Genomic DNA, 27,416 nt, shown 5'->3' with positions numbered 1-27,416 from the left:
ATTTGTATAATAAAATTGTACACTTAGATTAGTGTGAAAGTTTTTAAAATGCATATGTGAATTTAAATTATGGTAATTTATTTAACTAAAATATAACTTATAACTTTAAATACAAGAATTTAAGAACTCAAGTCATTAATTGTGAGAATAATCACTAGACATTTTTATAAAGAAGGCTATAAGAAAAAATAATATTTTATTTTCAAATATGTATACAAGGACAAATACCTGGTATTTATCTAAATCGTATACATTATCATTACTAATGTGAGAAGAAAATGCTATGAATTTATTTATTTTAACAAATATATTCAAAATGTACAAATAAAAATATCCAGTTTAACTACTCATAAGGAAAAAAAACTGTAATTAGATAAAATATTTTCATTGAAACTAGTCCAATTAGTTAGTGTGTATTCAACACTTATTTATAGCTTAAAAGTTGACAGGATTCAATTCCAGATGTCATTTATACAATAATTTTTTATTTAATGTACAAATAAAAATAATTATTTTAAGTGTGACTAATTCTTGTAATACATCATCAAGAATTGAAATCAAATATAAAGAAACCAACTTTTAATTATCATCTGAATAAGATGTTTATAAAATTAATAAAACACACTCAATCGTGAAAAAAAAATTACTTTACAAAATATCAAGATAAATACACAAAAAAAAAAGAGAACTCCAGAAATCATTAAAAAACAAAAGTGACCTCTTTTTTTCTCTACGCTCGTAAACTTCTAGAAAGTGAGATAAAGAATGATAAATAACAATTTTAACCTCCTAAAAAAGTCGGAGAAAAGATCACTCACAAGGAAAAAAAAAGTTAATTACATCAAGACCCCTTGAAGTTTATTGTAATTACACATGTACCCGCCACTTTTTTGCAATCTTGTTACTGGTGGGGGTATCATTTCTCTGGCTCTTGATCTGTTTAGAGTAAATTACTCTGGCAACCCCTGATATTTTTGAAATTACACTAGGATCCCAACATTTTTTAAATTCTAGACAAATGTTTTAAAAACACGACGCTGTCATTTTTTTTGTTTTTGTTTTTCTTCACTTTACACACCTCATTGAAAGTCGGAGATGTAAGTGTAATTAGAGAAAATTCCAAAGGATAACATAATAATTTATTTCCGTGTTTATTATTCACATCATGTTAGATTTCCTCACACTGGAGACAGTTTAATAATTTTAAAATAAATAGGAGATCTTAATGTAATTTGAAAAAAGAGAGATATGCAACTGTAAAGAATATTAAAAAAATAACAGTGTTGATGTAACTAAAAAACAATACTTTCTTACTTGAGAATTACTACTTTTTATATGTTTTAATTCGTTTTTTAATTCTTATTTAAAGATCACTTTTGAATTCTATTTTCTTTTCATCATTGTCTGTGATTAAAATTAATAGAAAAAATAGAATCAATTTCTTTGATTGATTTTTCTTTCCTTAGTATCATAAAATGCAGTCTTTAAAAGACAAATTTAACGAAATGATCAAAATCAGGGGCATTTTATCTTAAAAATATGTTACAAAAATAAATAAAATACAAAGACTTAATAATTGACAACGTGAAATTTCTCTGCGTTGTCATCCAATTGCAAATTTTTATATTTGATCAAAACTCTGCATTGTATATACTTTGAAATTGGTGACACGAGAATCTCTGTGACTCTCCCTTTATCTATTTTAATTTCATAACCAAATGCCAAAATTTCTCTACTTTATAAAGCATAATATTATACGATATTTATACAATATTCTCTTTCATGGCATAAGTTGTTCCCTCTAAAACTCACAGTCACAAGAACTTGAGACTATCCATGATATCCATACATATCTTACACGAATTAAATCAGGCTGCAAATGTTATAGCTAAGCGTGGAATGAGTTTGACAAATAAATTTCACATGTAATGGCTTGAAGGTGGTGTTTTAGCTTTAAAAAATTAGGTTGACTATTTTTTTTAAACAAAATGAGTTTTTATCTAAATGTTATCAAAGGTTAGTCCCACTTAGGCATATGAGTTTATTATATAAATTAGCATCAAGCCCCTCGTTTTCTTAGTAAAAGGAATTGGAAATTGCAAGTTAGTGTTGAAATCTCATTTAGTGTTCATATTTATTTCATCTACTTAATTTTAAACAACGTTAATTGCACATTCAACATTTAAATAAATGTTGACTTAACAGCTGGACAGACTATTGACGACAATGCGTCGTAAACAGTTACATAATCAAAACAGTAGAGAATCAAAATTGTAGAATTAGGAGAGTACGAAATGAATCCCAAGAAATGACGATAATAGAAAGAACCAAAACGATAATCAAGTCTTGAAATAATAATATCTGAGTGACAATAAAGGCCGACACATTAGTCTCTTTGAGCTTAACAAGATAATGATGAAGAGAAAGGCTCAGTGAGTGAAATCATAAAGCATTTATACTTATCCAATAGAAATTAGAGGCAGTTTCTTTGTCTTTTGGCAGTAAATGGGGAGGCAGAGCAGAGAAGACAGCAGTCCCGGGATTCCGGACGTTAGACCAGAGAAGCCCAAGACCACGACTTAAAGCAGAAAATCTGCTCTATGTTTGACCGCAGAAAGCTAACTCCAATTACTAATAACTATTTGCCTTTACTTTCACCACTTTTAGTGACTTCAAACTGAAAGCACACTCAAACAAAATCTGAGTAACTCCTACAGACAGACTTCTACCGAGAGACATTCCTTGACGCAAGAGAAGAATTCTAACAGGAATAGTTGGGAAAAAGAGAAACCAGATCATGGATATTTCCACGTCCACAGAAAAGCAAGACAAGTTTCAGGCACCAAAGGGTAGAATTTTGAAGGAGAAGAGAGCAAAGCTTTACATAATTCGTCGATGCATAGTCATGCTTCTATGTTGGAAGGAGAATGCAGAGCAGTAAAATCGGTAAAATACTCAAAACAGCATTGACTGTACTACTGTTCATGTTGTGTTTTTGTATTATTCTGACGAAAATAAATTGGTTATAACACTGCAGCGATTATGGGCAAAGAACCAGCAGGTCTGGATTATCACCAAAAGCAACAATTGAAGAAAGCTTTTTCACCTAGCCAGTGAATATGACAATGTTGATCTACTATAATTTTTTTCATTCTGTAAGTTATTGTTTCCAACTACAAAGCAATACATCCGATAGGATAGAGTGATCCATCCACACACAAGCACAAGTAAAGAGTTGAGTGGGAAAGAGGAGAAAGATGAACCTAGAAAGAAAAGGGTACAGCATAAGCTCAAATTAGTCTCACTCTCACATTGCATGTTCTATGCTTAAAACATATTGTTATACCAGTCTCCATTACAGATATTAGAGATATTTATTTCGCATATCCAACATCCTTTACAAGGCAATCCAACTTAATCACCTTTTCCTAGAGTTAGAATACGGACAGGGAATCAATTTTAAAAAGAATTAACCAAGCAGAAAATCTAATCCTCCTCGAGCATATTTTAAAGCTAAATCTACTCTAAAATCGATAATTCTACTTCCAAGACAGATCTTCTCGTATAGACTTTATAAATTTTGCAGACTAAACCAATGACAGTTGAGAAATCATTATTTTATACTACTTCTGGTCTTTTTATCGGAAGGGAAGTTTGTCTTGATCTTTCTTTATAAGATCCCTCATGTCCAACAATTTTTTTGTCTACAAAAATGCTCTAACTAAAGAGGAGATACACTAGTTAATTAGACTGAAAGAGATACAAAAAAAATGAAATCTAAACAGTTCCAGAGATAATTTAGAAAAATATAAATTAAGAAGTGTAATACTACTAACTAAATTCCTTAATTTTTGTTATATAGGATAGCAGGTATTATCAAACATTTAACAGTAACAACCTTTTTGTATTCTACAATTATTTTACATTTAAAATAAAGATACGTAAAATGTTGATTTGCTCTATCCTAGTCTCACTCCTAATGTTGATAGCAGATATTTATGAACTAAAAAAAATTGAATTTCCTGGTAAATTATTGTGTCTGTATTGCGTATCAGATTTTGGAGGTATAACACAATCCCATGTACAACAATCCCCAGAAATAAATCTACATAAGAGCTGCTACACTTCCTTCCATTTCGTTTTCTATCCCAGCATACTATTGTAGTCATTCTAAATTTTGCACGAACAGTGACATAGGATAAAATAACTTCTTTAGGCTATAATTTAAAAAAAAAAATCCTTCACACGAGTTTTCCCAGAAGAACAAAATGTTGGGTATGCAAAATAATACCAGTCATTTGACACCCCAAAACTAGAATTTGTGATCACCTTATTAGATAAGCATCAAGTGATACATACGTGTATTCCAATACCTGCTTTAAAACCAGCTACACTAAACCTCATCTTAAACTTTATTTATTTCCTTTAGTGTTTACATTTTATTCGATATGTGGAAGCCAAGGGCAAATGGGATACATGTCTATTTTGCCCTATTCATCCAATAAATTAACTATTTCACTGAACACAGCAATAATGTTTCATCACATGTCATCTCGTGTTTTTAGAAAATTGAAATCATTGCCTCCAGTGTACTAACATTTCTGTGAGTTGTTCTTAGCAATGTACCAAGGCTCAACCCACAATGGACCACCACAACGAAATAAATGAATCAGGACCTAGGCCTAGCTAGAAAACTCGTAATGAAAACTGAGCTCTGAAACAGTACTGCAACAACTACACGCTTCGCTTGCGAGTAAATTCAAATTAAATCCATAACTAACACGATATTTCCAATGATTAATTCAAAGAATTGCCCAAATCAAAATACAAAAAACATCAACCAAGCTTAATTGAAATAGCGACAATAACATATCACAGCAATCAGATAGAATGAATAGATATAAATAAATAATATAATTAATAGAAATATATAAGCATGTAATAATTAAATAATTATATATGTAGACAGGCATAAAATGGCATCACATTTTTTTTTAAAAAAAATGAAGAAACGAAAAACGGAATTCCTTACATAACAACACACACGCGAAAAGAGGAAAAGGAAAAAGGTCTATACAGAGCAGCAGCAGCGACGACGTCGTATGGCCTCAAACAGGGAGGTTGGAGACGTCGTTTGTTTCTTCGGCGTTAACCGAGACGGAGGGGGGAGTGGAGTTGCTGGCTGCGGGGGTGGTGGAGGCGGTGGGAGTGGTGGCAGTGGTGGAGTAGTAATCGTCGTCATCGTCGTCGTTGTCGGGGTCGGAGGTGGCGACGTTGACACAAGAAAAGCGTTCCAAGGAAGAAAAGAAGGCGGAAGAGACGGTGGAGCCGAGCCACATGGCCACCTGGTCAATCATCCGATCGGATCCGTTGTTCTCCATCGTCGCCGCCGAATCAGATCTCAATTTCTTTCTTTCTGTGTTTTTTTTTCTTTTTCTCTTTTCTTCTTCCAACGGAAACCGTGTTTTGGTTTTAGGAGAAAGAAAGGGTGAGAAAGAGGCCGGTATCGGAAATGACCGCGTTGCCCCTGCTTTCGTTGTTTTTTCTCGCTTTGCTAATTGTGTTGCATAATCCAGTAATTAGTTCATTAATTAATCCTTTTTCTATTATTGGTCAGATGCCAATTTTGCTATGGGCTTACGGCCACCCTGGCCCATAGTTTTTTTTAGCTCATGTTTACATTACATTAATATTCTTAAATTTTCCACGTAAGCAGTAGTATCTTTATTCATGTTTTCCAATGGAATATAGTTCAATTTTGGGATTATTTAATTTATAAAATTATATTATAATATTAATCAAAATTATTATGAATAATATATATATATATATATATATATATATATAAATGTATTTGAATCAATTAAGATAATTGTGATTGGTATTGGTTGAAATTAATTCATAACTTTAATATAACCATTTTTTTCAATACAAGTTCTTCACACTATCGAGATATCATTATATCATTTATATTTTTAATGTTTTTTGTCAATTGATCATTGATAGAACAACTTTAGTTGTATTTATATTGTGGGGTCTTGTATTGGTATGGGAGGATTGAACTTGATTGTCTTGTAATAAGATGATTATAGGGATAGAATTTGTGGATGCATGTGTTATTTAGGAATTTTGCACTTAAAAAGAAGGCATACTCTACTTGCTTTGAGGCCCATGTACAGCCATAGATTGCCACCATAAAATATTTTTTATTATGTCTTCTTGAAGAAGTGTCACTCTTGTAGATACTAGGTTAGTTCTTTTTAGATGTAAAATTAAATAAATTATTTATTACTTAATTAAGATTTGTGAGTGAATCTTAATTAAAAAAATGACAAATATTACTTGATTTGTTTTGGCCCTATTTTACTATCACTGTTAAATCCCTTATTTATTGTCATACTATCCACCAAATCCTTCTTTTTATTATGCAAATTCAGTACTTTAAAATTACTTTTATTAATGTTTTGTTGTTGTGGATCTTTACTCCAATTTACTTAAAATTTAATAACAGTGTCTTATTTTGGCTAGATCTTCTTAATCTTTATTGTTTGATCCTCACCAACCAATCTCCACATATATCACACTACAATCCTGATCCATGTGATTGAAATGTATAAACTCATGGATTGTATGTAGATCTTTTCCTTCGCATTCATGAATAAAATTGAAGCTGGTTGTCATTTATATCACTAATAAACTTTTGAGAATCATTCCTTTCTATTTTTATTCATTCTTCTGTGTATTTTGTTCATAGGTGATGAATTGAATTCAACAGTGTCAGGTTGAAAGTTTTATCTAAGTTCAAAGTTCACAATTTGAAGCAATCACATGATGTACTTGGAAAAAACGTGTTGATTACTATTTCACCGTGCACCCAAACATGCAATTAGAGGACATTTAATGTTTATATTAATTTTAGCTATAAATTTTACTATTTGACATCTGTCTGGCGAAAGGAATTATATTAAAGTGACAGATATTGATTGCAGTATGGCTTATGCCATTTGACGCATACAGCATGGGAGATCAATAATTATGATTGGAAAACTCCTAAAACAAATTAAAATATTTATCTTTAATGTAGTTTGGACACCAAAAATACAAGAGCTGGGAGACTCTCAACTTTAACCTGTTATAAAAATTTTAAGACTCCAATTAACCTACTCTACTACTCAATCTTTCCATGCTACTGCTTAATCAACAGACACAAGCCAAGTTATAGCCAACATCTCTAGAGCTCGTCGTGAGAATCATCGTCGTCCTCGGCTGAATCACTACCACCTGGGGCTCCTCCTGATCTCTGATAGACAGCACTGATGATTGGATTGCAAACGGCTTCGACCTCCTTGAGCTTCTCCTCATATTCTTCTTTCTCAACACTCTGGTTATCATCCAGCCATTCCAATGCTTCCTTCACTGCACTCTCTATTTTCTCCTTTTCATCTGACTCCAACTTGTCAGCCAGTTTGTCCTTGTCACTGATCTGGTTTTTCATGTTGTAGACGTAGGTTTCAAGACTGTTACGAGCATCAATTCTCTCCTTCACCTTTTTGTCTTCCTCCGCAAACTCCTCAGCCTCACGAACCATTCTCTCGATTTCCTCCTGGCTCAGACGTCCCTTCTCATTTGTAATCGTGATCTTTTCTGATTTCCCAGTGCCTTTGTCTTCCGCTTTCACATTCAGAATGCCATTTGCGTCAACTTCAAACGTCACTTCAATTTGAGGAGTACCCCTTTTCAATTACCACATAACATACAAGTTAGTTACATATATCAATTGAAGCAACATTTGGAGAGCACACCATCCATGATCGTGAAAGCATGAAACTAACCTTGGAGCTGGAGGAATTCCTGACAGATCAAACTTCCCAAGCAGACGGCAGTCCTTTGTCAGACTCCTCTCACCTTCGAAAACCTACGTATTAAGAAAAAGGAATTAAATATTTGAGACATGCATTTTGGATTCAGAACAAAAACGAGCATCATGCACTTTAATGCAGTCCAACAATGGAAGCGTACCTGAATGGAGACGGTGGTCTGCTGGTCCTGGTAGGTGGTAAACACCTGAGATTTCTTGGTAGGGATAACAGTGTTTCTGGGAATCAACTTTGTCATCACTCCACCAACAGTTTCAATTCCAAGGGTGAGGGGTGCCACATCCAGGAGAAGGATATCTGGATCCACAGTTCCAAAAGCAATTAGAGTGTGTAATGCTAAGCAATCTACTTGTTGTATGAATAATATTTCTGACTTCTCACAAGTAATGAAAAAATAAGAGTACCTTTGGTTTCTTCACCGCCCTCTCCGCTCAAAATGCTTCCTTGCACTGCAGCACCATAGGCAACTGCTTCATCAGGGTTCACACCCTTGTTTGGCTCCTTTCCTTCAAAGTAGTCCTTCAAAAGCTGTTGAACCTTCGGAATCCTTGTGCTTCCACCAACAAGAACAATCTCATCAATCTGGCTTTTCTGTAATCCAGCATCTTCCATGGCCTTCTTCACTGGTCCCATTGTCTTCCGGAACAAGTCATTGTTCAACTCCTCAAACCGAGCTCGGGTGAGTGGCTCAGAGAAATCAACACCATCAAAAAGTGATTCAATTTCCACGCGGACCTGGTGCTGGCTGCTGAGAGCTCTCTTCGCACGCTCGGCCTCTCTCCTCAGCTTGCCAAGTGCTCTGTTGTCCTTGCTAATATCCTTTGAATGCTTCTTCTTGATCAATTTAATGAAGTACTCCATTATTCTATGATCAAAGTCCTCACCTGGTAAGGGGAAGTACACATGGCATGGCAAGCGATAACATCAGAGGAAAACTTCGTGGAAATAATAATCTTTCTTCTACATAATAATTTCGTCATATTAAGACTCATTAAAAAAATTACCTCCAAGATGAGTATCTCCATTTGTTGCAAGAACCTCAAAAACACCATTATCAATTGTCAAGATACTGACATCAAATGTCCCGCCCCCAAGATCAAAGACTAGAATGTTCTTCTCGCCACCTTTCTTGTCCAATCCATATGCAATGGCAGCAGCAGTGGGTTCGTTGATAATTCTAGCAACATTCAGACCAGCAATGACACCAGCGTCCTTGGTGGCCTGCCTCTGAGCATCATTGAAGTAAGCTGTGTATTTGAAAGAACAAAGGTCATAAATTATAATGAAAACAAAAACAGGACGAATTGAAAATAATCAACATTACAGGAGTGATATCATGATTTGTTCCACGTACCTGGGACAGTGACCACAGCATCATTGATTTTCTTCCCAAGGAATGCTTCCGCGGTTTCCTTCATCTTTGTCAGAATCATGGCACTGACTTCCTCAGGGCTGAACACCTTGGTCTCACCATCCTTAATTTTTACCTCTATGTAAGGTTTTCCATCCTTGTTGACAATTTTGTAAGGAACGAGCTTCATGTCTCTTTGAACTTCCTTATCTTGAAACCTGACAAATGATAGGAGTCAGACACCTTTTTTCTCAACAAATTGTATACACCCGAATCAAAATCTTGACAATGTCTTACTTTCTTCCAATAAGTCTTTTAACATCGAAGATGGTCCTTTCGGGGTTGACAGCTGCCTGATTCTTGGCAGCCTCCCCAATGAGTCTCTCACTGTCGGTGAAGGCAACCCACGATGGAGTGATACGGTTACCTTGGTCATTGGCTATGATTTCGACATGGCCATTCCTATAAACACCAACACAAGAATAGGTCGTTCCAAGATCAATCCCAATGACCGTCCCCAACTTGGTAGCTTCCTCCTTTGCAATAGAAATTGCAAATAGACATCCTGCAATGAAATCTCTCGAAGTTAATTACAAGGTAACACAAACTAGTTAATTGATGACAAACTGAACCGCGTAAAGTAAGTATTCCCAGTCATTCATAACAATATAAAAAGTTTACATTACATACACAAGCACACCAAATCATGAATGCGATGAAATATCACTAACTGATTTCCTCATCAACAAGATTACTTAATTACTCTAACTAACTTTGGTGAAGAAGGCAAGCCCGTTCTAAAAGGAAGAAATCAATCATTCGGAGTGACATCGAGAATCATAAAAGGCAAAAAAAATGTTGCGATTTGCATCATGAGAAACACAATCAGTAGTAAATAAGAATCACGCATCATGAGAAATGACGAGTAATATGCGATCAAGGATGGGAGTTATTAGATATCTGATTGCAGATTGCAATACAATACAAGAAACTAAATTAATAAGCATGCATCGTAATTAATGTACTATTACACGAAACATGCGGAAATTTTATTTTTTTATGCAGCATCGTTGTTGCGAAGTTGGGGAAATAAAATAAAGGTAACAACAATGACACAAATCAAAACAACGAGTAACCATTATCAACTCCACTGTTGATTATATTCACTAAATGTGACTAATAACGAGTTTAGAGAGAAACTTCAAAACACATAAATTCCAATGCAGTGATAAGAATGTTTATGATCTCATCAGATCCATGAAAATAGGATCCAAACAAACAATCACAAAGAAATTGGAAGAAATCGCAGTGAGATGGATCTTGCTACATTAAAACGAGGCAGAGAAAGCAATGAGATTTGATTGATACCTAACAGAACAATGGCGAGCGGAAGCAGAGACCCGCGTGAAAACGAGCGAGCCATGGCGTCAAGTTTTCTTCTCCTTCGTCGATGAATTGCAGTTCTGTTCAGTTCACAGCCAGGGTTTGCATCAGTCCCATATATTTATAGATCTCATTAGAAAGTTCGAGCATGTCACACGTGGTGACGTGGACCAATTGCGAGTCCTGAAAGGATGGTTTGGCCAATAAAAATGGTCCTTTTGCTTGGAAACACCTCACACCTTCTCATTATTATTTCATAAAGAAAATTCAAGACAAAAAATAAGAAAAAAAGTTTTCTTAACCCTATAAACATAAACAATAAATAACATACATTTCTTATAATAATATAATAATATTTTTAAATTAAAAATAAAATATTAATTTATTAAAATATAAAGCGTATGTTTTACTGTTGAGGAATAAATGTTCCCCTACCTACAAATAACTAAATCTAGTAATAAATTCACTTAAATGCACATCTTGTTATTTAATTATTACCACCACAATTATATTATATGATTTAAGTTTCTTTTTATTTTATCACCATGTTCTTTTATTTTTATTTATTTCAACTTTTTTATTTCCTCATTTGATTGTGAGGTTTTCATTATAACATATATCAAGAGTAAAATAATATTTTTTTTTTAAATATGAAGCAATAAATAATTAAAATATTCAAAGTGAGATAAAAAAAAAAAAACAAACTTGTGTCTTCTCATTGAACAGCTTTCAACACCAATGAGATATTTGACTTGTTTAACCGATTATGAAATCATTTTTATATACTATTTTTACATTTGTAAATGGACATTTGGTCTTCTAAAGGATAAGTTCTTATGCAAGTTATAAATGCACAAGCAGAAAGAACCCCTGAAATCAGTATGTTAAAAGAGACAATTAATTTTGGTCTGGGAATAAATAATGTTTTTGTGCTTGTATTTTTTCTTCCAAAACTCGAGGATAAAGAAACGAATTAATATATATGAATAGTAATAAAAATGAAAAAAATTATAAACTACAAATAATTTATTTATCTTTCCTTTTATTTATTAAGGTTAAATCTATTAAACCAAGATATACAATTAGTTAGTTAGTTATGTAACTTTATTTTGTAAAACGTAATTTGAAGTTTACATAACAAAATAAGCTGGTAAAATATGCGAATTTAACATATGTTGGACTTGCAAATTGTCTAGATTTTAAAAATAGGGTTAATTATTTATCAACATAAATGGCTAACTCCATATTGATACATATTCCTAACCCTTATGCAAGTTAATTATACTATAATTTATAATAAAAAATTGTCCTGACATTGAGATTAAATATTTAAGATTATATCTAATTGTTAGTTTTAAAATTTGAATTCTATTGTGTTTTTGTTTTTAAAAGATGTAGAATTATTGGACGTAGTGAAATAAGTTCCCGATCAAAAGTTAATAATTATCATTTAAATAAGTTCCTGATCAAAAGTTAATAATTATCATTTAAAGTATTGTTTACTTTGTAGTTTAAAATTCTATCATCATTTGTTTTTAAAAGGTATATTGAGAAATTAAGAGAGGATGGTGTATTTAAATTGTCTCTAACATCGACTCGTAACTAATGTGAGATTATTGGAAGTATTGAAACAAGTTTTTTAGTAGAAGTATAAAGGAAATGAGGGTGCATATTGCGAACCATTTTTTTATTCCTCCTATTCGAGAGCTCAAAGAACGATGATTAATTTTTAAATTACTTTTTCATTCTCACACAAAACATCGAATATTTCAACTTCAAATTCATTGAGATAACATCATTAAAGTTAATTACTTCATTTTTTGAAATATTGTTCATTTTGAAGTTTTCATCATAATTTTATTTTTAAAAAGTATCTCAAAGGATTAAGAGAGGATATTGTATTGTTTTTTGTTTTTGATTCCTAAACAATGTAAGACAAATTATTTAAAAATGTAAATAACGTACAAAAATAAAGAAAAAATAAAGATAAATTTCAAAGAAGAATTCTTTTACTTTGATTAGATTATTTAAAAAATACAAAATCAATAAACTTTAGAAAAACACAAAACAACATAAAATGTTAATAGGGTGAAAAGTTTACATTTTAAAAATAGATTATTAAATAAGAATAAAATAACAATAATTTATATATGTACTAAAATAATAAATATATTACTTAATCAAAATTACATACATAGAAAAACTAGTTATCTTAATTTAAAACATCGTTTATTACCTTAATTAATATTTTCTTAGTTTTGCAGTTTATATTACCAAACATAATTAGAAAGATAAAGTGTCCTACTACAGAAAGTAGAACGTTTATCTTACCACATCACATTAAAAAGGAATGAACAATCTAAAGCTATTAAATTATAATCGATGACAAATTTGATATGAGTATTCAATAAATATCCATTTTTCCATATTAGATATTTAACGAATTAAACATTTTATTTGAACTCCTTATTATTTTCATGGTTCCGTGGTTTACGTATTTATTAATTTAAAACACGTGTTAGAAATGATAAATATTATCTCTATTGACAAACAATTGAGCGGGTCAATATAATAACTAGACAAAACATAAATAAATATGTTTTCAAGACTTAAACTAAAATATTATAATTTATTAATTGATTAAAATAAAAATAAATTATATATTTAAGACTTGAAAATTCGAATTAAAATTTTAATAAATTTTTACAAGAATTTGTAATACGGACATATACTACAGTCACATGTATAAACGGACACAAATTAACGTGTGTATAATCTTTAAAATTTAAAATACAGATTTATATATTATATAAATTCACAATAAATATTATGTATAAATATATTTAATTTTTTTTATATTCATAAGAATTTATATTTTATTTTTATAATTGTAATAAAAATTTGTATAATAAATTTAAATTTTTAAAAATTAATATATTTCTTTATAAAATTTTATTATAACCATGTTAAAATTGTTAAAAATTTAATATATATATTTTTTATTTAAACACTCCATCCATCAATACATGACATACGTACAAATCTCGTATGTCTGTGTTTTCGAGCATCATAAATGAAATAGTTAGTTACAAATTTTAATCAGAAATTTTTAAACATGATTAGGTTGGAAGTGAAATTGAGTAGAAAAGTGAGTTCTTGAAGTGTATTACGTGCGAAGAGGGAAGCGAGAAAAAAAACCCGTCCAAGGGTGTAGAAGAGAACAACGAAAAGAAGCCATAATCTTCACAATAGCTTCGTGGAATCGAAGCTAAGTTCTAAGCACAGAATACAAGTTAAAAAGCCCTTTGTGGTTTTCGTTACAATTGTAATCTGTGGCATTGAGGAACCCCAAATTGCGAACCAATAACGCTTCTGTTACGCGATGAGGCTCTTGAAGGTTGCAACATGCAATCTCAATCAATGGGCGATGGATTTCGATTGCAACGCAAAGCAAATCAAGGAATCCATAGCCAAGGCAAAAGAAGCCGGCGCCTCCGTTAGGCTCGGTCCTGAACTCGAGATTCCTGGTTATGGCTGCGAAGACCACTTCTTGGAACTCGACACTGTTAACCATTCGTATGTGCCTTTGTTTTTTTCTCTCGCGGTGTGTGTTTCACGAAGGAATGTGTTAGGTGTTTTGATTCTGAGGAAACTGTGAATTGGCTTCGTTGTCTGCAGATGGGAGTGCTTGAAAGATTTGCTGCTTGGAGATTGGACTGATGGCATTTTGTGTAGCTTCGGCATGCCGATTATCAAAGGTTCGGAGCGATACAATTGTCAGGTTTTCTGTTTGAATCGGAAGATTCTTATGGTACGACCGAAGATGTGTCTTGCCAATGATGGCAATTACAGAGAACTTCGATGGTTCACGGCTTGGAAGCAAAGGGATCAGCTTGTGGATTTTCAGTTGCCCTTTGAAATTTCTCAGGCTTTAGGCCAGAAGTCGGTTCCATTCGGTTATGGGTTCATGCAGTTTCAAGACACGTAAGTTATAAATAAGTTTGAGTTTAGTATCCTTGCACTCTACTGTTATATCTTTCTTTAAGGTGATTATTGTAAAAGTCTAAATTGATCTGGTGAAACTGTAAAAACCCTTTTCATTGTCATTGTATACACTGTTTACTCATTTAGTTTTCTGTTTCATTTTTTGTTGTTACATAGAAGCTGTGTCACCAACATGGAGTGAGATAGTTGATATATAATCTTATCTCTTAAACATGTGGTCAGGGATTTGATCCTCAGGTATAAAAAAACATGTAGGAAGAGCTTAATCCTTTAAATGATTTTTAATGCCTGGAGAAATTAATCCTTGTGTCTTGACTGATAGATACTATAGCACCTAAAAAAGTTTTGTCCTTTCCACTTCCAGTAAAATCATATATATGGTTCCGAAGTTATGATAAATCGTTGGTTAATGATCAGTCCTTAAATTAAACAAATTATAGGCTTTATTTATTTTATGTGTACTTAACATACTATTAACAAATACGGTTTATTCTCTTGTATTTTACTGTTGACATACCCATCAGTGTTGCATTCATGCAGTGATTAGTTTATTTATTTACCTTTCCATTCCTTCATGCACCTGAGAATTATTGTGTTTAAACTATTGTGTTGCGTGTTTGCATGTATTTGTTTTGTTTATTGAGTGCTTGCAAGATTTAGGCAGATGTTTATCAATTGCTAAATATGAATCATTTTCCCATTCTCAGAGCTATAGCTGCTGAAGTCTGTGAAGAGCTTTTTACTTCAGATCCTCCTCATTCTGAGCTTGCATTGAACGGGGTTGAAGTGATTATGAATGCAAGTGGAAGTCACCACCAACTTAGAAAGCTTGATGTTCGTGTTCATGCTTTTATAGGCGCCACTCATACTCGCGGAGGGGTTTACATGTATAGTAATCAACAAGGCTGTGATGGAAGTCGCCTTTACTATGGTAGAAAAACCTTTTTCTTAATAGAATGATATTTGTAGTTTTCACATTTGTGCCCATTGCATATTCTGGAAGTCTGTATAAGGACATTTTAACTTCCATTTAGCTTGTTCAGATTTCATTTAAGTTTTTTTTTCTGTGTGTCTACAATTTACCGTCTTTGCAACAGATGGCTGTGCATGTGTTGTGGTTAATGGAGACATTGTTGCTCAGGGTTCTCAATTTTCTTTGAAGGATGTTGAGGTCGTGGTTGCTCAGATAGATCTGGATGTGGTATGTATTGCATGGTATTCCATATATCAATGTACAGAATCATTAAGACTATCAATAACTGACGTTGGATTTGATTCCTTTAGCATTTTGTCCATTGGTAGGTTGCGAGCCTTAGAGGATCTTTAAGTAGCTTCCAAGAGCAAGCAAGTTGTAAAACGAAGGTTCCTTCAGTGGAAGTACCTTACAGTCTCTGTCGTCCTTTTAACCTTAAAACATGCATTTCTTTCCCACTTAAGGTTAGTTTATTTTCATTTAGTTGCAAATTTGAAGATAGTTAAAATTTATGACATCTTGGATTCTTATTTCACCACATTACTGCTGCAATCACCCAGACATCCAAGCTGCTAAGTTGATTATGATTTATTCATTACAGATAAAGTACCACACTCCTGAGGAGGAAATAGCATTTGGACCTGGTTGCTGGTTGTGGGACTACTTAAGGAGAAGTGGAGCATCTGGTTTTCTGCTTCCACTTTCTGGCGGAGCAGACAGTTCCTCTGTTGCTGCAATTGTTGGGTGCATGTGCCAGCTGGTTGTGAAAGGTAAGTTCAAGTGTAAGGAGAAGTGTGGTTATATTTATGTGTACTTTCTATTTCAGATACCTGTGACAGTATTTGGAAGCAACACTACTGCCTTTACCATCCTGCTTATTTAGGAATATAGAAATACTTAAGGTGAACACTAATCTAGCTTATGATCAGCATGAACTTTATAAAGATCTCAGGGAAGGATTAAGAGGTAATATATATTTGATGAAAAGCTGAACTAGCTGCAAAAGTAGACGTGAGTATTCATAGTTCCTTCTCGAAATCCTGCAAATATGGTGGCCAATAATAAAACCGAGAAGGACATGTGACATTTGTAGTTTGGATATCACTGGCTAACGGGTCATATTTTCATGTGGCAAAGGTGGAAAAGACAATGATATTTGTAGTTTGGATATCACTGGCTAATGCGTCATATTTGCCTGCAGAAATTGCAAATGGGGATGAGCAAGTTAAAGCTGATGCAATACGAATAGGAAACTATAAGGATGGCCAGTATCCAACAGACAGCAGAGAATTTGCTAAAAGAATATTCTATACTGTGTTTATGGGATCTGAAAACAGGTAATAAATTTCCTTCCAATTTTATTGTTATAGAATGTTTAGCTGTATCTCCGAAAGTTTCTATCCACATTTGTATAAGAGGTGCCCCTCATTTTATTTTTTTTATAATTTTTGGACCATTATTTATGGTTTTGGTTCTAATTTATTTCACTCAATTGTGTTTTCAAAATCCCCGATTAAATTCACATATTGGTGGTTTTGAACAAAAGTTGGGTATTTTTGTCATTGAAACATAATATGATATAGCATAAATAACTTTGACCAGTATGCTCATAGATTTCCCTTTCTAAAACCACTATAACTATCTTGAAAATTGGAATGTGTATACTTGCTTTCTGTAATCCTGGATACCTGATCTAATGCTAGTATTTATTAAATCCCATGTGCTCTCTTATGAGACTGAGAGGACATTTGGAACTACTAGCAATCAAAATAGTAGTTACACTGTTGTGCAGTGTTAAACATAAATACCGGAAGACTAAAGCCCTTGAGTGCTAGAATTTGTTTTTCACTTTGCCTACACTGAGAAATCATTTCATTGCATCAATCAGTTCGTATCACTCAGACGTGATGGATGACTAAAATTTCTTTTGTTTCAGTTCAGAAATGACAAAGTCCCGAGCCAAGGTGCTGGCTGATGAAATTGGTTCATGGCATCTTGACGTTAGCATTGATGTAGTTGTGTCTGCATTTTTGTCATTATTCCAGACACTTACAGGAAAACGACCACAGTACAAGGTAAATGAAGCGGGAAGGAGTTCTCTCAATCATAATTGACAACTGCTAGAACGTGTAATCTATAAAGCTGTCACTCACGTTATGTTTGTCCACAAAAGTATGTTTATATTGTAATATATCTCCATATCAGGATGTCAGGCTATTAAAGTAATTGTGTGGCATCTTTATGGGGAATCCACTTTTCTAGTAAAGATTGAAGCATCTTATATATTTTATGTTTCTATTTCATGGTAGCCTCATAGTGGTTTTGTTTCTACAGGTTGATGGTGGATCTAATGTTGAGAATTTAAGCTTGCAGAACATTCAGGCTCGAATCAGAATGGTGCTAGCTTTCATGTTAGCGTCACTTTTGCCTTGGGTTCATAGCAAACCTGGATTTTATCTTGTATTGGGGAGCTCTAATGTGGATGAAGGATTACGCGGTTACTTGACCAAGGTACCTCTATTCAGCTTTGGGTTACACCTTTCTTTATTAGGGTTAGTTTGGTTGAAGAAAATGTTGTTCTTTACCCTAATTACAAAATTTGAAGTTTTTTTCCCGAGTACTTAGAAATGTACAAAAATATTATAATAACACTTGAATCTTTGAAAACAGGGAACTGAGGTGATTTTGTAATTATTCATAAAATATTTCTTAAAATAGACCTTTGTTTCTCAAATATTTTCTCCACTCTCATATCTGTTGTCCATTTCGCCCTTTTTATCACAGCTTATATCTTTTTACAGTATGATTGCAGCTCAGCAGATATAAATCCTATTGGTAGTATAAGTAAGCAGGACCTTCGGGTATTCCTGCGATGGGCGGCCATCCACCTTGGTTACTCATCTTTGACAGATATTGAAGCAGCTCCACCCACAGCTGAACTGGAACCTCAACGTTCTAATTACACTCAGGTATTCTGTTATGTTACACCATTTAAGACTAATCTTGAATCACATTTTGATTTTGTTGTTTAAATTGTAAATGCATAGAAATGTAGGAATTTTGTTTAAAGTTGACCAAAGGTAACAATAAAAATGCAAAATTCAAATTTTATTTTTTGCACAAGAGTGAGCGAATATTGTCAATAATACCCCAGACAGGTCAAAAGATATTTTAGTTGCAGTAAGTGGTTAAACCTCAGATCATAAGGATGCTGTGCAAATATATTGACTTTATACAGAGAAGTTGGCCGTTACGTTATTGGTTTGTTTGTACACCAGAATTGTGTTGTAGAGCCTCATAATGCAATAGAAACAATAGAAAATTCCAGTGTCCAAATCTTGATCCAATCACAAATAAAAATCTGTGGTAAGCCAGGGAAATACAAGAGAGGAAGAAAACAAAGAAATGAAATTGATTTTTTTTAAATGCAATAATCTCCAACCTGGAACAAGGCAGAGTACTTGAGTAAAGCCTTAAATTAGTTCTTGAGTTTGTATGGGTTGGGCATTTGAGCCCCTGAAACTTTACAAACCCTTTGCATGTTCGTAAATTTGCAAAATTTAGTCTTGTATAGTGGAAAATGACAAAGAAATAAGGGGGAATATGACTAAAATAAATGGTTTTTTACAAAGTCAATTGACTAACAGAGGTTTTTTTTTTTAATATTTCAAGGACAAAAATGTCCAATCCATACAATCTCAAGGAGTAACTTGAAGGTTTATACCATAGTACTTAGAAAAATGAATAGACGTAACATCTAAACGAGGATAAGGCTTTTTTTTCTGGTCAGGCACAAGATTTTCTGTTGATTTCTCTCTTAATGAGTAATTGGTTTTTCTGTCATTATCTGTAATTTTTATAAAAGAAAATATTGTGGAGTTTATATTTCTTTCAAAATGTTAGCAAAATTAACATTAAGGAAATCTTAAAGCCTCAAAACAGGGCAAGAAAAGCCTTGGGTATTTGACTTCAGCAGTGCTCTATTAGTTTTTGCTTGTTGGATATTTGACTCTTTTATGTCTTTCTTTTGATGCACTTGGTTTTAACTATATGCATTAGTAAATTGTTTATGATCAAGTTTTAAAAATATATATTTAGATACTTCATTCTTTGTTGATCAGCTTGATGAAGTCGATATGGGAATGACTTACGAGGAACTATCAGTTTATGGAAGACTACGGAAAATTTTCCGATGTGGTCCAGTTTCCATGTTCCAGGTTTATCCCATGCTTCTCCATTCTGTCTTGATTATGTCTTTAACCTTTCATTTTCTTTTTCTGCCATATGATAATTGTTGAACATAATAGATCAAACAGGTGGTAGTAGGATATGCGTAACCATCCTGTAATGTAATACCTATTGGGCCAGAACTAATAGGGAATAACACAAAGCTAAGAAAAGTCAAACCCTACTAGTTGCAGACCTATAGCTAATTTTGCAAGTCATTTGATAGTGCAACTAGTTTCATTATTCTACAAGGCGCACCTAAACTATTTTGTGATCGGAAACTTTTTGACTTGGATATGTTCCTTTGGAAGGGAAGACACTAACTTTTGCTGTCACACCTTTGACTGTACTTGCATCAAAGTACAATGCAGGATCTTGTTTTTAAACAACCTAACGCAAACATTGTTTGCTCTTATTAAAATCATAGACGATTTCTTGATGTGAACTTTTATTTGCAAAAGGTTTCATGAAAAGAATAAAATCGTAGTCAACCCTAATCTAATAGACTCTTCCAAACAGGCATTTTTTTCTCCTGAAGGACAAGTGCAGTTAATATCAGCGTTAGATAGGATCCAGCTCTTTAGTAGCCTTTTGACAAATTTCATATATGGTTGTAGTAATAAAAGGAATCTCTATCTTTAATAAAAGGTCAAAGCATACCATTGGTTGCTACTTTACTTCAGGAGGTCAGATAATGAAAAAACAAAAACCAGTGCACGATATTTAAGTTAAAGAATTGCCAGAAGAAATCTATTCCATGTATCTCAAGTCCTACTTGATTGATTTGTAAACTACCACGTTTTCAAAACCTTACCAGAAAGAATAATTACTGTACTTGATATTGTGTACCCAAGCGAAGTAAAGTTTTGGCATCTGAAGCTAGCTGTCTGAATAAATTTTTCAATTTATACTTTGTCTAATTTCACTGCCAATCATAACTTGTTTTGTAATTTACTGGTGTAGAATCTATGCTACAGATGGGGTGCAAAATTGACTCCATCACAAGTAGCTGAAAAAGTAAAATACTTCTTCAAGCATCATTCTATCAATCGACATAAAATGACTGTCTTGACACCTTCCTACCATGCTGAGGTATGCAGTTACTATCACTTCAAATCAGGATAGCTCCCCGAGCTTCCTATGATTTTGGCTGATTCTTGTATCTTTTGTTGGCTAATGAAAGTTAATCTTTCAATCAATTTGCAGAGTTATTCACCAGAGGATAATAGGTTTGATCTTCGCCAGTTTCTCTACAATGCAAGATGGCCATATCAATTTAGGAAAATTGATGAACTTGTGAGTGAATTGGATGTTAAAGATATTAAAGATTATGCAGCTCAGGACACAGTGGCAGCTACGTCAAATGGCGTTGGTGGGATGGGAGTCGCTGCAGCTGGTTCGGGAAATCCAAAAGCTGGATTTTGATCATAGTCAACCCCTCCCCTAATAAAATAAATAAATTATTCTCAAGCAGGATTGATGAAATTCATTTACTTTTTCAACCTAGCTTTTATTCTGTCAGTGTAAAAATATTTTTTAGTAATCATGTTTCCTCACCGAATTAGAGGAAAATGATGATTGATGGGAGGAAGATATTTTTAAGTATAGTATGGCGTAAAATCATAAATGTATTTATTAAAAAAAAACTACAAAGGGATGATGATCACATTTTAATAAACTAGCGGCAACCCAGGTATGACGCATGTAAAATTTAAATAAATAATATTAATATTATTATAATATATTTTAATAAATATAAATATACATGAGAATGAGAAGACACATAAGTTATATAAGTACACATATAGATATACGGATATATAAGTTATCTAAGTACACATATGGATATATTGTGAATGGAATATAACCAACATAATAGTAATCATTAAGTGAAATTATAATAATAAATATACACTATTTTATTTTATTTTATTTTTCTTTTTAAATCTCATTGTACATCTACACAGTAACAACTATAATTACATTTTTTTGAAAAATTTTGTTTATTCCATTAGTTATTGTCAAAATCATGTAGTAATAAAGAAACTTCTAAAAAAACTTCTTACACAAACTTACAAATTTTTTTTATGTTTGTTACTTATAATAAAATCACTGTGATTGAATTTTAAATAAGAATAAAATTTTAAAAATACCAATAATTTTCTAAAAAGAGGAAAGGAAAGAAAAAAGAAAATGGAAAGTAGGGTATAGAAAAGAAAATTTCTTTTACACAAACTTACAAATTTTTTTATGTTTGTTACTTATAATAAAATCACTGTGATTGAATTTTAAATAAGAATGAAATTTTAAAAATGACCAATAGTTTTCTAAAAAGAGGAAAGGAAAGAAAAAAAAAATGGAAAGTAGGGTATAGAAAAGAAAGTGAGAAGTAGGATGGATATGAGTTTTTGCAGTGAACATATTCAAATTCAATATGAATCAAGTAAAAAGGAATTAAAAAATGTTTTTTAAATCAATTTGAAAAATTTAAAAATTGTTTTATATGAACATATTCAAATTCAATATGAATCAAGTAAAAAGGAATTAAAAACTGTTTTTTAAATCAATTTGAAAAATTTAAAAATTGTTTTATATGAAATTACGAAATGTCTCGAATAATTTAATAAAATAAAAGATTGTTATAAAAGTAGAAAGAAAAAATAACAATAAATAATTGTAAAGAAAAATCATTATATAGATATTCAAGTCATCATGTCATTAACAAATCTCTAAGTCGCCTGTGAGAAGTGAGGTAAAATCAGTCATGGATTGGGACATAGAATTTGTGAAAAATTGTGGTAAAACAAATCAAACACAAACAAGATCTAGAGAAGTAAATTTTGATGTATACATGGAAATGTAAAATTTAACCCTCATTTTTCTCAAAAACATAAATCGATTAATTTTATAACCATAAATCCTTAACTTCTACTCATTTAAACCTCATTATGCACTCCACGAAGACTGTTTCTTCATGCACCTAACCTCCATATGTATAAATTTTTGTATTTCTAAAAATATAAAATATTTTTATGTAATATTTCGGATTATGTAATCTGGAAATCATTTTTCACATTCGTAATTAGTTTTCGAATTATATAATTTAAAACTATTTTCTGATATGCATGATACTAATTAGCTTCAGAATTACATAATTCGAAAGTCTTTTTTAGCCTCTGAATTACAAAATCCAAAAAACTTTTTTCAAATGTGTTTGAATTACGTAATCCAGAAGCTCCTATCGAATTCAGACTTCCAAATTATATAATTCAGAACAAATTATATAATTCAGAATACCATTCTAAATTATGTAATTCTCTAAATTAAAATTTGAATGTGACATAAGAAGGATAGAAAGGATAGAGGCGGAGTAAGAAAAGTCCTCCATGAACTAACATTCACGTCCAATTTCCTTACAATGCTGATCAAACATGCATTAACATAATCGACCAAATCAATTTATTGTCATGTAAAATAATTGAAACGACGTATTAATGCAGTTAATAGTAAACATACAAAAAGAGCTGGAAGAGTATTAGAAACCAAATATACATTTCATTTTCTGATCCTACTAAATAATAGCACCCTTTGTCCAAGCTAGAGGAAAAGATTCAATGACAAATTCAAGATAGCCATGAATTTTCGTAAAATGGCATTATAATATCTTTAAAAAATATCACCTTTATTAACTTTCAAGAATTAAATATTATAATTAAGATTAAAAGATATTTCAAACAAAGACTAAGTATGAGCGAGCACTTTGTTGTCAAAGACGCGACACAGGAACGGGGAGGAACGTGACAAAAACAAACACAAGAAAGAACAGGAATTAAACAGGCTCATACAGCTGAAAAAGATTCGTCGTAAAAATAGAAGAAAAAAAGGGAAAGTACAAGTAATTTCACAAGTATCTTATCATCGCCACCAAAAAAGCAAGCGCAGGGGAATTTCTTAACTCCCCTTCATAAAATTAAGGGACTCCGACTAATCTATTGTTTCTCATCATATCTAAAGCAAAACAACATCTCTAGAGCTCGTCGTGAGAATCATCGTCGTCCTCGGCTGAGTCAGCACCACCTGGGGCTCCTCCTGATCTCTGATAGACAGCACTGATGATTGGGTTGCAAACGGCTTCGACCTCCTTGAGCTTCTCCTCATATTCTTCTTTCTCAACACTCTGGTTATCATCCAGCCATTCCAATGCTTCCTTCACTGCACTCTCTATTTTCTCCTTTTCATCTGACTCCAACTTGTCAGCCAGTTTGTCCTTGTCACTGATCTGGTTTTTCATGTTGTAGACGTAGGTTTCAAGACTGTTACGAGCATCAATTCTCTCCTTCACCTTTTTGTCTTCCTCCGCAAACTCCTCAGCCTCACGAACCATTCTCTCGATTTCCTCCTGGCTCAGACGTCCCTTCTCATTTGTAATCGTGATCTTTTCTGATTTCCCAGTGCCTTTGTCTTCCGCTTTCACATTCAGAATGCCATTTGCGTCAACTTCAAACGTCACTTCAATTTGAGGAGTACCCCTTTTCAATTACCACATAACATACAAGTTAGTTACATATATCAATTGAAGCAACATTTGGAGAGCACACCATCCATGATCGTGAAAGCATGAAACTAACCTTGGAGCTGGAGGAATTCCTGACAGATCAAACTTCCCAAGCAGACGGCAGTCCTTTGTCAGACTCCTCTCACCTTCGAAAACCTACGTATTAAGAAAAAGGAATTAAATATTTGAGACATGCATTTTGGATTCAGAACAAAAACGAGCATCATGCACTTTAATGCAGTCCAACAATGGAAGCGTACCTGAATGGAGACGGTGGTCTGCTGGTCCTGGTAGGTGGTAAACACCTGAGATTTCTTGGTAGGGATAACAGTGTTTCTGGGAATCAACTTTGTCATCACTCCACCAACAGTTTCAATTCCAAGGGTGAGGGGTGCCACATCCAGGAGAAGGATATCTGGATCCACAGTTCCAAAAGCAATTAGAGTGTGTAATGCTAAGCAATCTACTTGTTGTATGAATAATATTTCTGACTTCTCACAAGTAATGAAAAAATAAGAGTACCTTTGGTTTCTTCACCGCCCTCTCCGCTCAAAATGCTTCCTTGCACTGCAGCACCATAGGCAACTGCTTCATCAGGGTTCACACCCTTGTTTGGCTCCTTTCCTTCAAAGTAGTCCTTCAAAAGCTGTTGAACCTTCGGAATCCTTGTGCTTCCACCAACAAGAACAATCTCATCAATCTGACTCTTCTGTAATCCAGCATCTTCCATGGCCTTCTTCACTGGTCCCATTGTCTTCCGGAACAAGTCATTGTTCAACTCCTCAAACCGAGCTCGGGTGAGTGGCTCAGAGAAATCAACACCATCAAAAAGTGATTCAATTTCCACGCGGACCTGGTGCTGGCTGCTGAGAGCTCTCTTCGCACGCTCGGCCTCTCTCCTCAGCTTGCCAAGTGCTCTGTTGTCCTTGCTAATATCCTTTGAATGCTTCTTCTTGATCAATTTAATGAAGTACTCCATTATTCTATGATCAAAGTCCTCACCTGGTAAGGGGAAGTACACATGGCATGGCAAGCGATAACATCAGAGGAAAACTTCGTGGAAATAATAATCTTTCTTCTACATAATAATTTCGTCATATTAAGACTCATTAAAAAAATTACCTCCAAGATGAGTATCTCCATTTGTTGCAAGAACCTCAAAAACACCATTATCAATTGTCAAGATACTGACATCAAATGTCCCGCCCCCAAGATCAAAGACTAGAATGTTCTTCTCGCCACCTTTCTTGTCCAATCCATATGCAATGGCAGCAGCAGTGGGTTCGTTGATAATTCTAGCAACATTCAGACCAGCAATGACACCAGCGTCCTTGGTGGCCTGCCTCTGAGCATCATTGAAGTAAGCTGTGTATTTGAAAGAACAAAGGTCATAAATTATAATGAAAACAAAAACAGGATGAATTGATAAATAATCAACATTACAGGAGTGATATCATGATTTGTTCCACGTACCTGGGACAGTGACCACAGCATCATTAATTTTCTTCCCAAGGAATGCTTCCGCGGTTTCCTTCATCTTTGTCAGAATCATGGCACTGACTTCCTCAGGGCTGAACACCTTGGTCTCACCATCCTTAATTTTTACCTCAATGTAAGGTTTTCCATCCTTGTTGACAATTTTGTAAGGAACGAGCTTCATGTCTCTTTGAACTTCCTTATCTTGAAACCTGACAAATGATAGGAGTCAGACACCTTTTTTCTCAACAAATTTTATAGACCTGAATCAAAATCTTGACAATGTCTTACTTTCTTCCAATAAGTCTTTTAACATCGAAGATGGTCCTTTCGGGGTTGACAGCTGCCTGATTCTTGGCAGCCTCCCCAATGAGTCTCTCACTGTCAGTGAAGGCAACCCACGATGGAGTGATACGGTTACCTTGGTCATTGGCTATGATTTCGACATGGCCATTCCTATAAACACCAACACAAGAATAGGTTGTTCCAAGATCAATCCCAATGACCGTCCCCAACTTTGTAGCTTCCTCCTTTGCAATGGAAATTGCAAATACACATCCTATGTAGAAATTTTTCAATGTTAATTACATAATTACATTTTTTACGACACTGAAACTCATCGTAATGACATGCCCGTTAAACAGAGTCAAATTCAGCAAAATAAACTATACAATACAATAATATATGAATCCCTTAACAAAACTACCATAACGGCTCCTTACTTTAGTCTCCTAACGTATTTAACTATCTACGGAGGGAAACTACATGATGTTGTCGTATTCAAATCCAAATACAAAAAAATACGAAACCGGCAACACTTTGAAAATACACAAGACAGCAAAATTCTTAAGCAACGCGGCAAAACAAAACTTCTTGCCATGGGACTACTAATCACTTGGCTTTATAATAAAAATCTCTATCAACAAACTAAAAAAAAAGAATACGATGGCGACGATAACAAATAACTTTTAACAAAATTCTCAGATGCAGATAAAGGCAAACTACATTACTAACACGTGGCTTCTCAACGCAAAACGTCACTGAAATGCAGAACTGCAGAATTAATCCACAGAACGATTTACAAAATCACAAACAACTACTGTTTAAGATCTCACTACACTCACTGATCTGATCTGGCTGTAGGTAACAGTTAACGCAGCAAATCATGCAAAACAAAACCAAAAAAAATTAAAACAAAGCGAGATCTATTGCATTGCTTTCACTTCCACACTGAAACAAAAACAGCTAAAAAGCTAGAAAAATAAAATAAAATAATCAGATCTAGAATTAGGTCATGAAGATTACCGAAGGTTACAATGGCAAGAACAATCAGAGAACGGCTTGCCAACGAGCCAGCCATTGCTGTCTCTCACACTCACTCTTCCTCTCTCTTTCTCTTCCTCTGAAGAAAAATAACGATTTCAGTTGGAATGTTCGAGTCGAAATTGAAGGTGAAAGAGCGTTTAAATGGTTTTGGTGTTTGGAAATGGCACGAGGGCGACGAGCCTTTTATGTAGTGTGTGATGAATGGTGACTCTAGCGAAGCCTGGTCTTTTCCTGAACCTAACT

General features: G+C 33.5%; 3 protein-coding genes across 3 annotated transcripts; 1 reads left to right on the top strand and 2 right to left on the bottom strand.

Moving 5' to 3' along the window:
* Positions 1 to 7,051: 7,051 nt before the first annotated feature.
* On the bottom strand, positions 7,052 to 10,841 carry LOC137812763 (luminal-binding protein 5-like). The gene is made up of 8 exons (XM_068614953.1): positions 10,597 to 10,841; positions 9,526 to 9,793; positions 9,232 to 9,446; positions 8,882 to 9,124; positions 8,282 to 8,761; positions 8,020 to 8,174; positions 7,833 to 7,915; positions 7,052 to 7,733 (listed from the first exon to the last, which is right to left on the bottom strand). Exons 1-8 carry the CDS (start codon positions 10,649 to 10,651, stop codon positions 7,232 to 7,234), a joined length of 2,001 nt encoding a protein of 666 aa, XP_068471054.1. The 5' UTR covers positions 10,652 to 10,841; the 3' UTR covers positions 7,052 to 7,231.
* Positions 10,842 to 13,677: 2,836 nt separating this feature from the next.
* On the top strand, positions 13,678 to 21,421 carry LOC137812753 (glutamine-dependent NAD(+) synthetase). Its single transcript, XM_068614939.1, has 13 exons — positions 13,678 to 14,187; positions 14,290 to 14,595; positions 15,324 to 15,547; positions 15,714 to 15,817; positions 15,919 to 16,053; positions 16,191 to 16,359; positions 16,791 to 16,926; positions 17,526 to 17,664; positions 17,924 to 18,100; positions 18,391 to 18,558; positions 19,711 to 19,806; positions 20,780 to 20,908; positions 21,023 to 21,421. Exons 1-13 carry the CDS (start codon positions 13,994 to 13,996, stop codon positions 21,239 to 21,241), a joined length of 2,196 nt encoding a protein of 731 aa, XP_068471040.1. The 5' UTR covers positions 13,678 to 13,993; the 3' UTR covers positions 21,242 to 21,421.
* A 2,237-nt stretch (positions 21,422 to 23,658) lies between these two features.
* Positions 23,659 to 27,416, bottom strand: LOC137812762 (luminal-binding protein 5). Its single transcript, XM_068614952.1, has 8 exons — positions 27,153 to 27,416; positions 26,139 to 26,406; positions 25,845 to 26,059; positions 25,494 to 25,736; positions 24,894 to 25,373; positions 24,632 to 24,786; positions 24,445 to 24,527; positions 23,659 to 24,345 (listed from the first exon to the last, which is right to left on the bottom strand). The coding sequence occupies exons 1-8, from the start codon at positions 27,205 to 27,207 to the stop codon at positions 23,844 to 23,846; spliced, it is 2,001 nt and encodes a 666-aa protein (XP_068471053.1). The 5' UTR covers positions 27,208 to 27,416; the 3' UTR covers positions 23,659 to 23,843.

Source organism: Phaseolus vulgaris, chromosome 2 (genome assembly GCF_000499845.2).
Source record: "Phaseolus vulgaris cultivar G19833 chromosome 2, P. vulgaris v2.0, whole genome shotgun sequence".
Classification (NCBI taxonomy): Eukaryota; Viridiplantae; Streptophyta; class Magnoliopsida; order Fabales; family Fabaceae; genus Phaseolus; species Phaseolus vulgaris.
The sequence above is the reverse complement of the archived record's forward strand: the minus strand, read 5'-3'. Positions and strand labels throughout refer to the sequence as shown.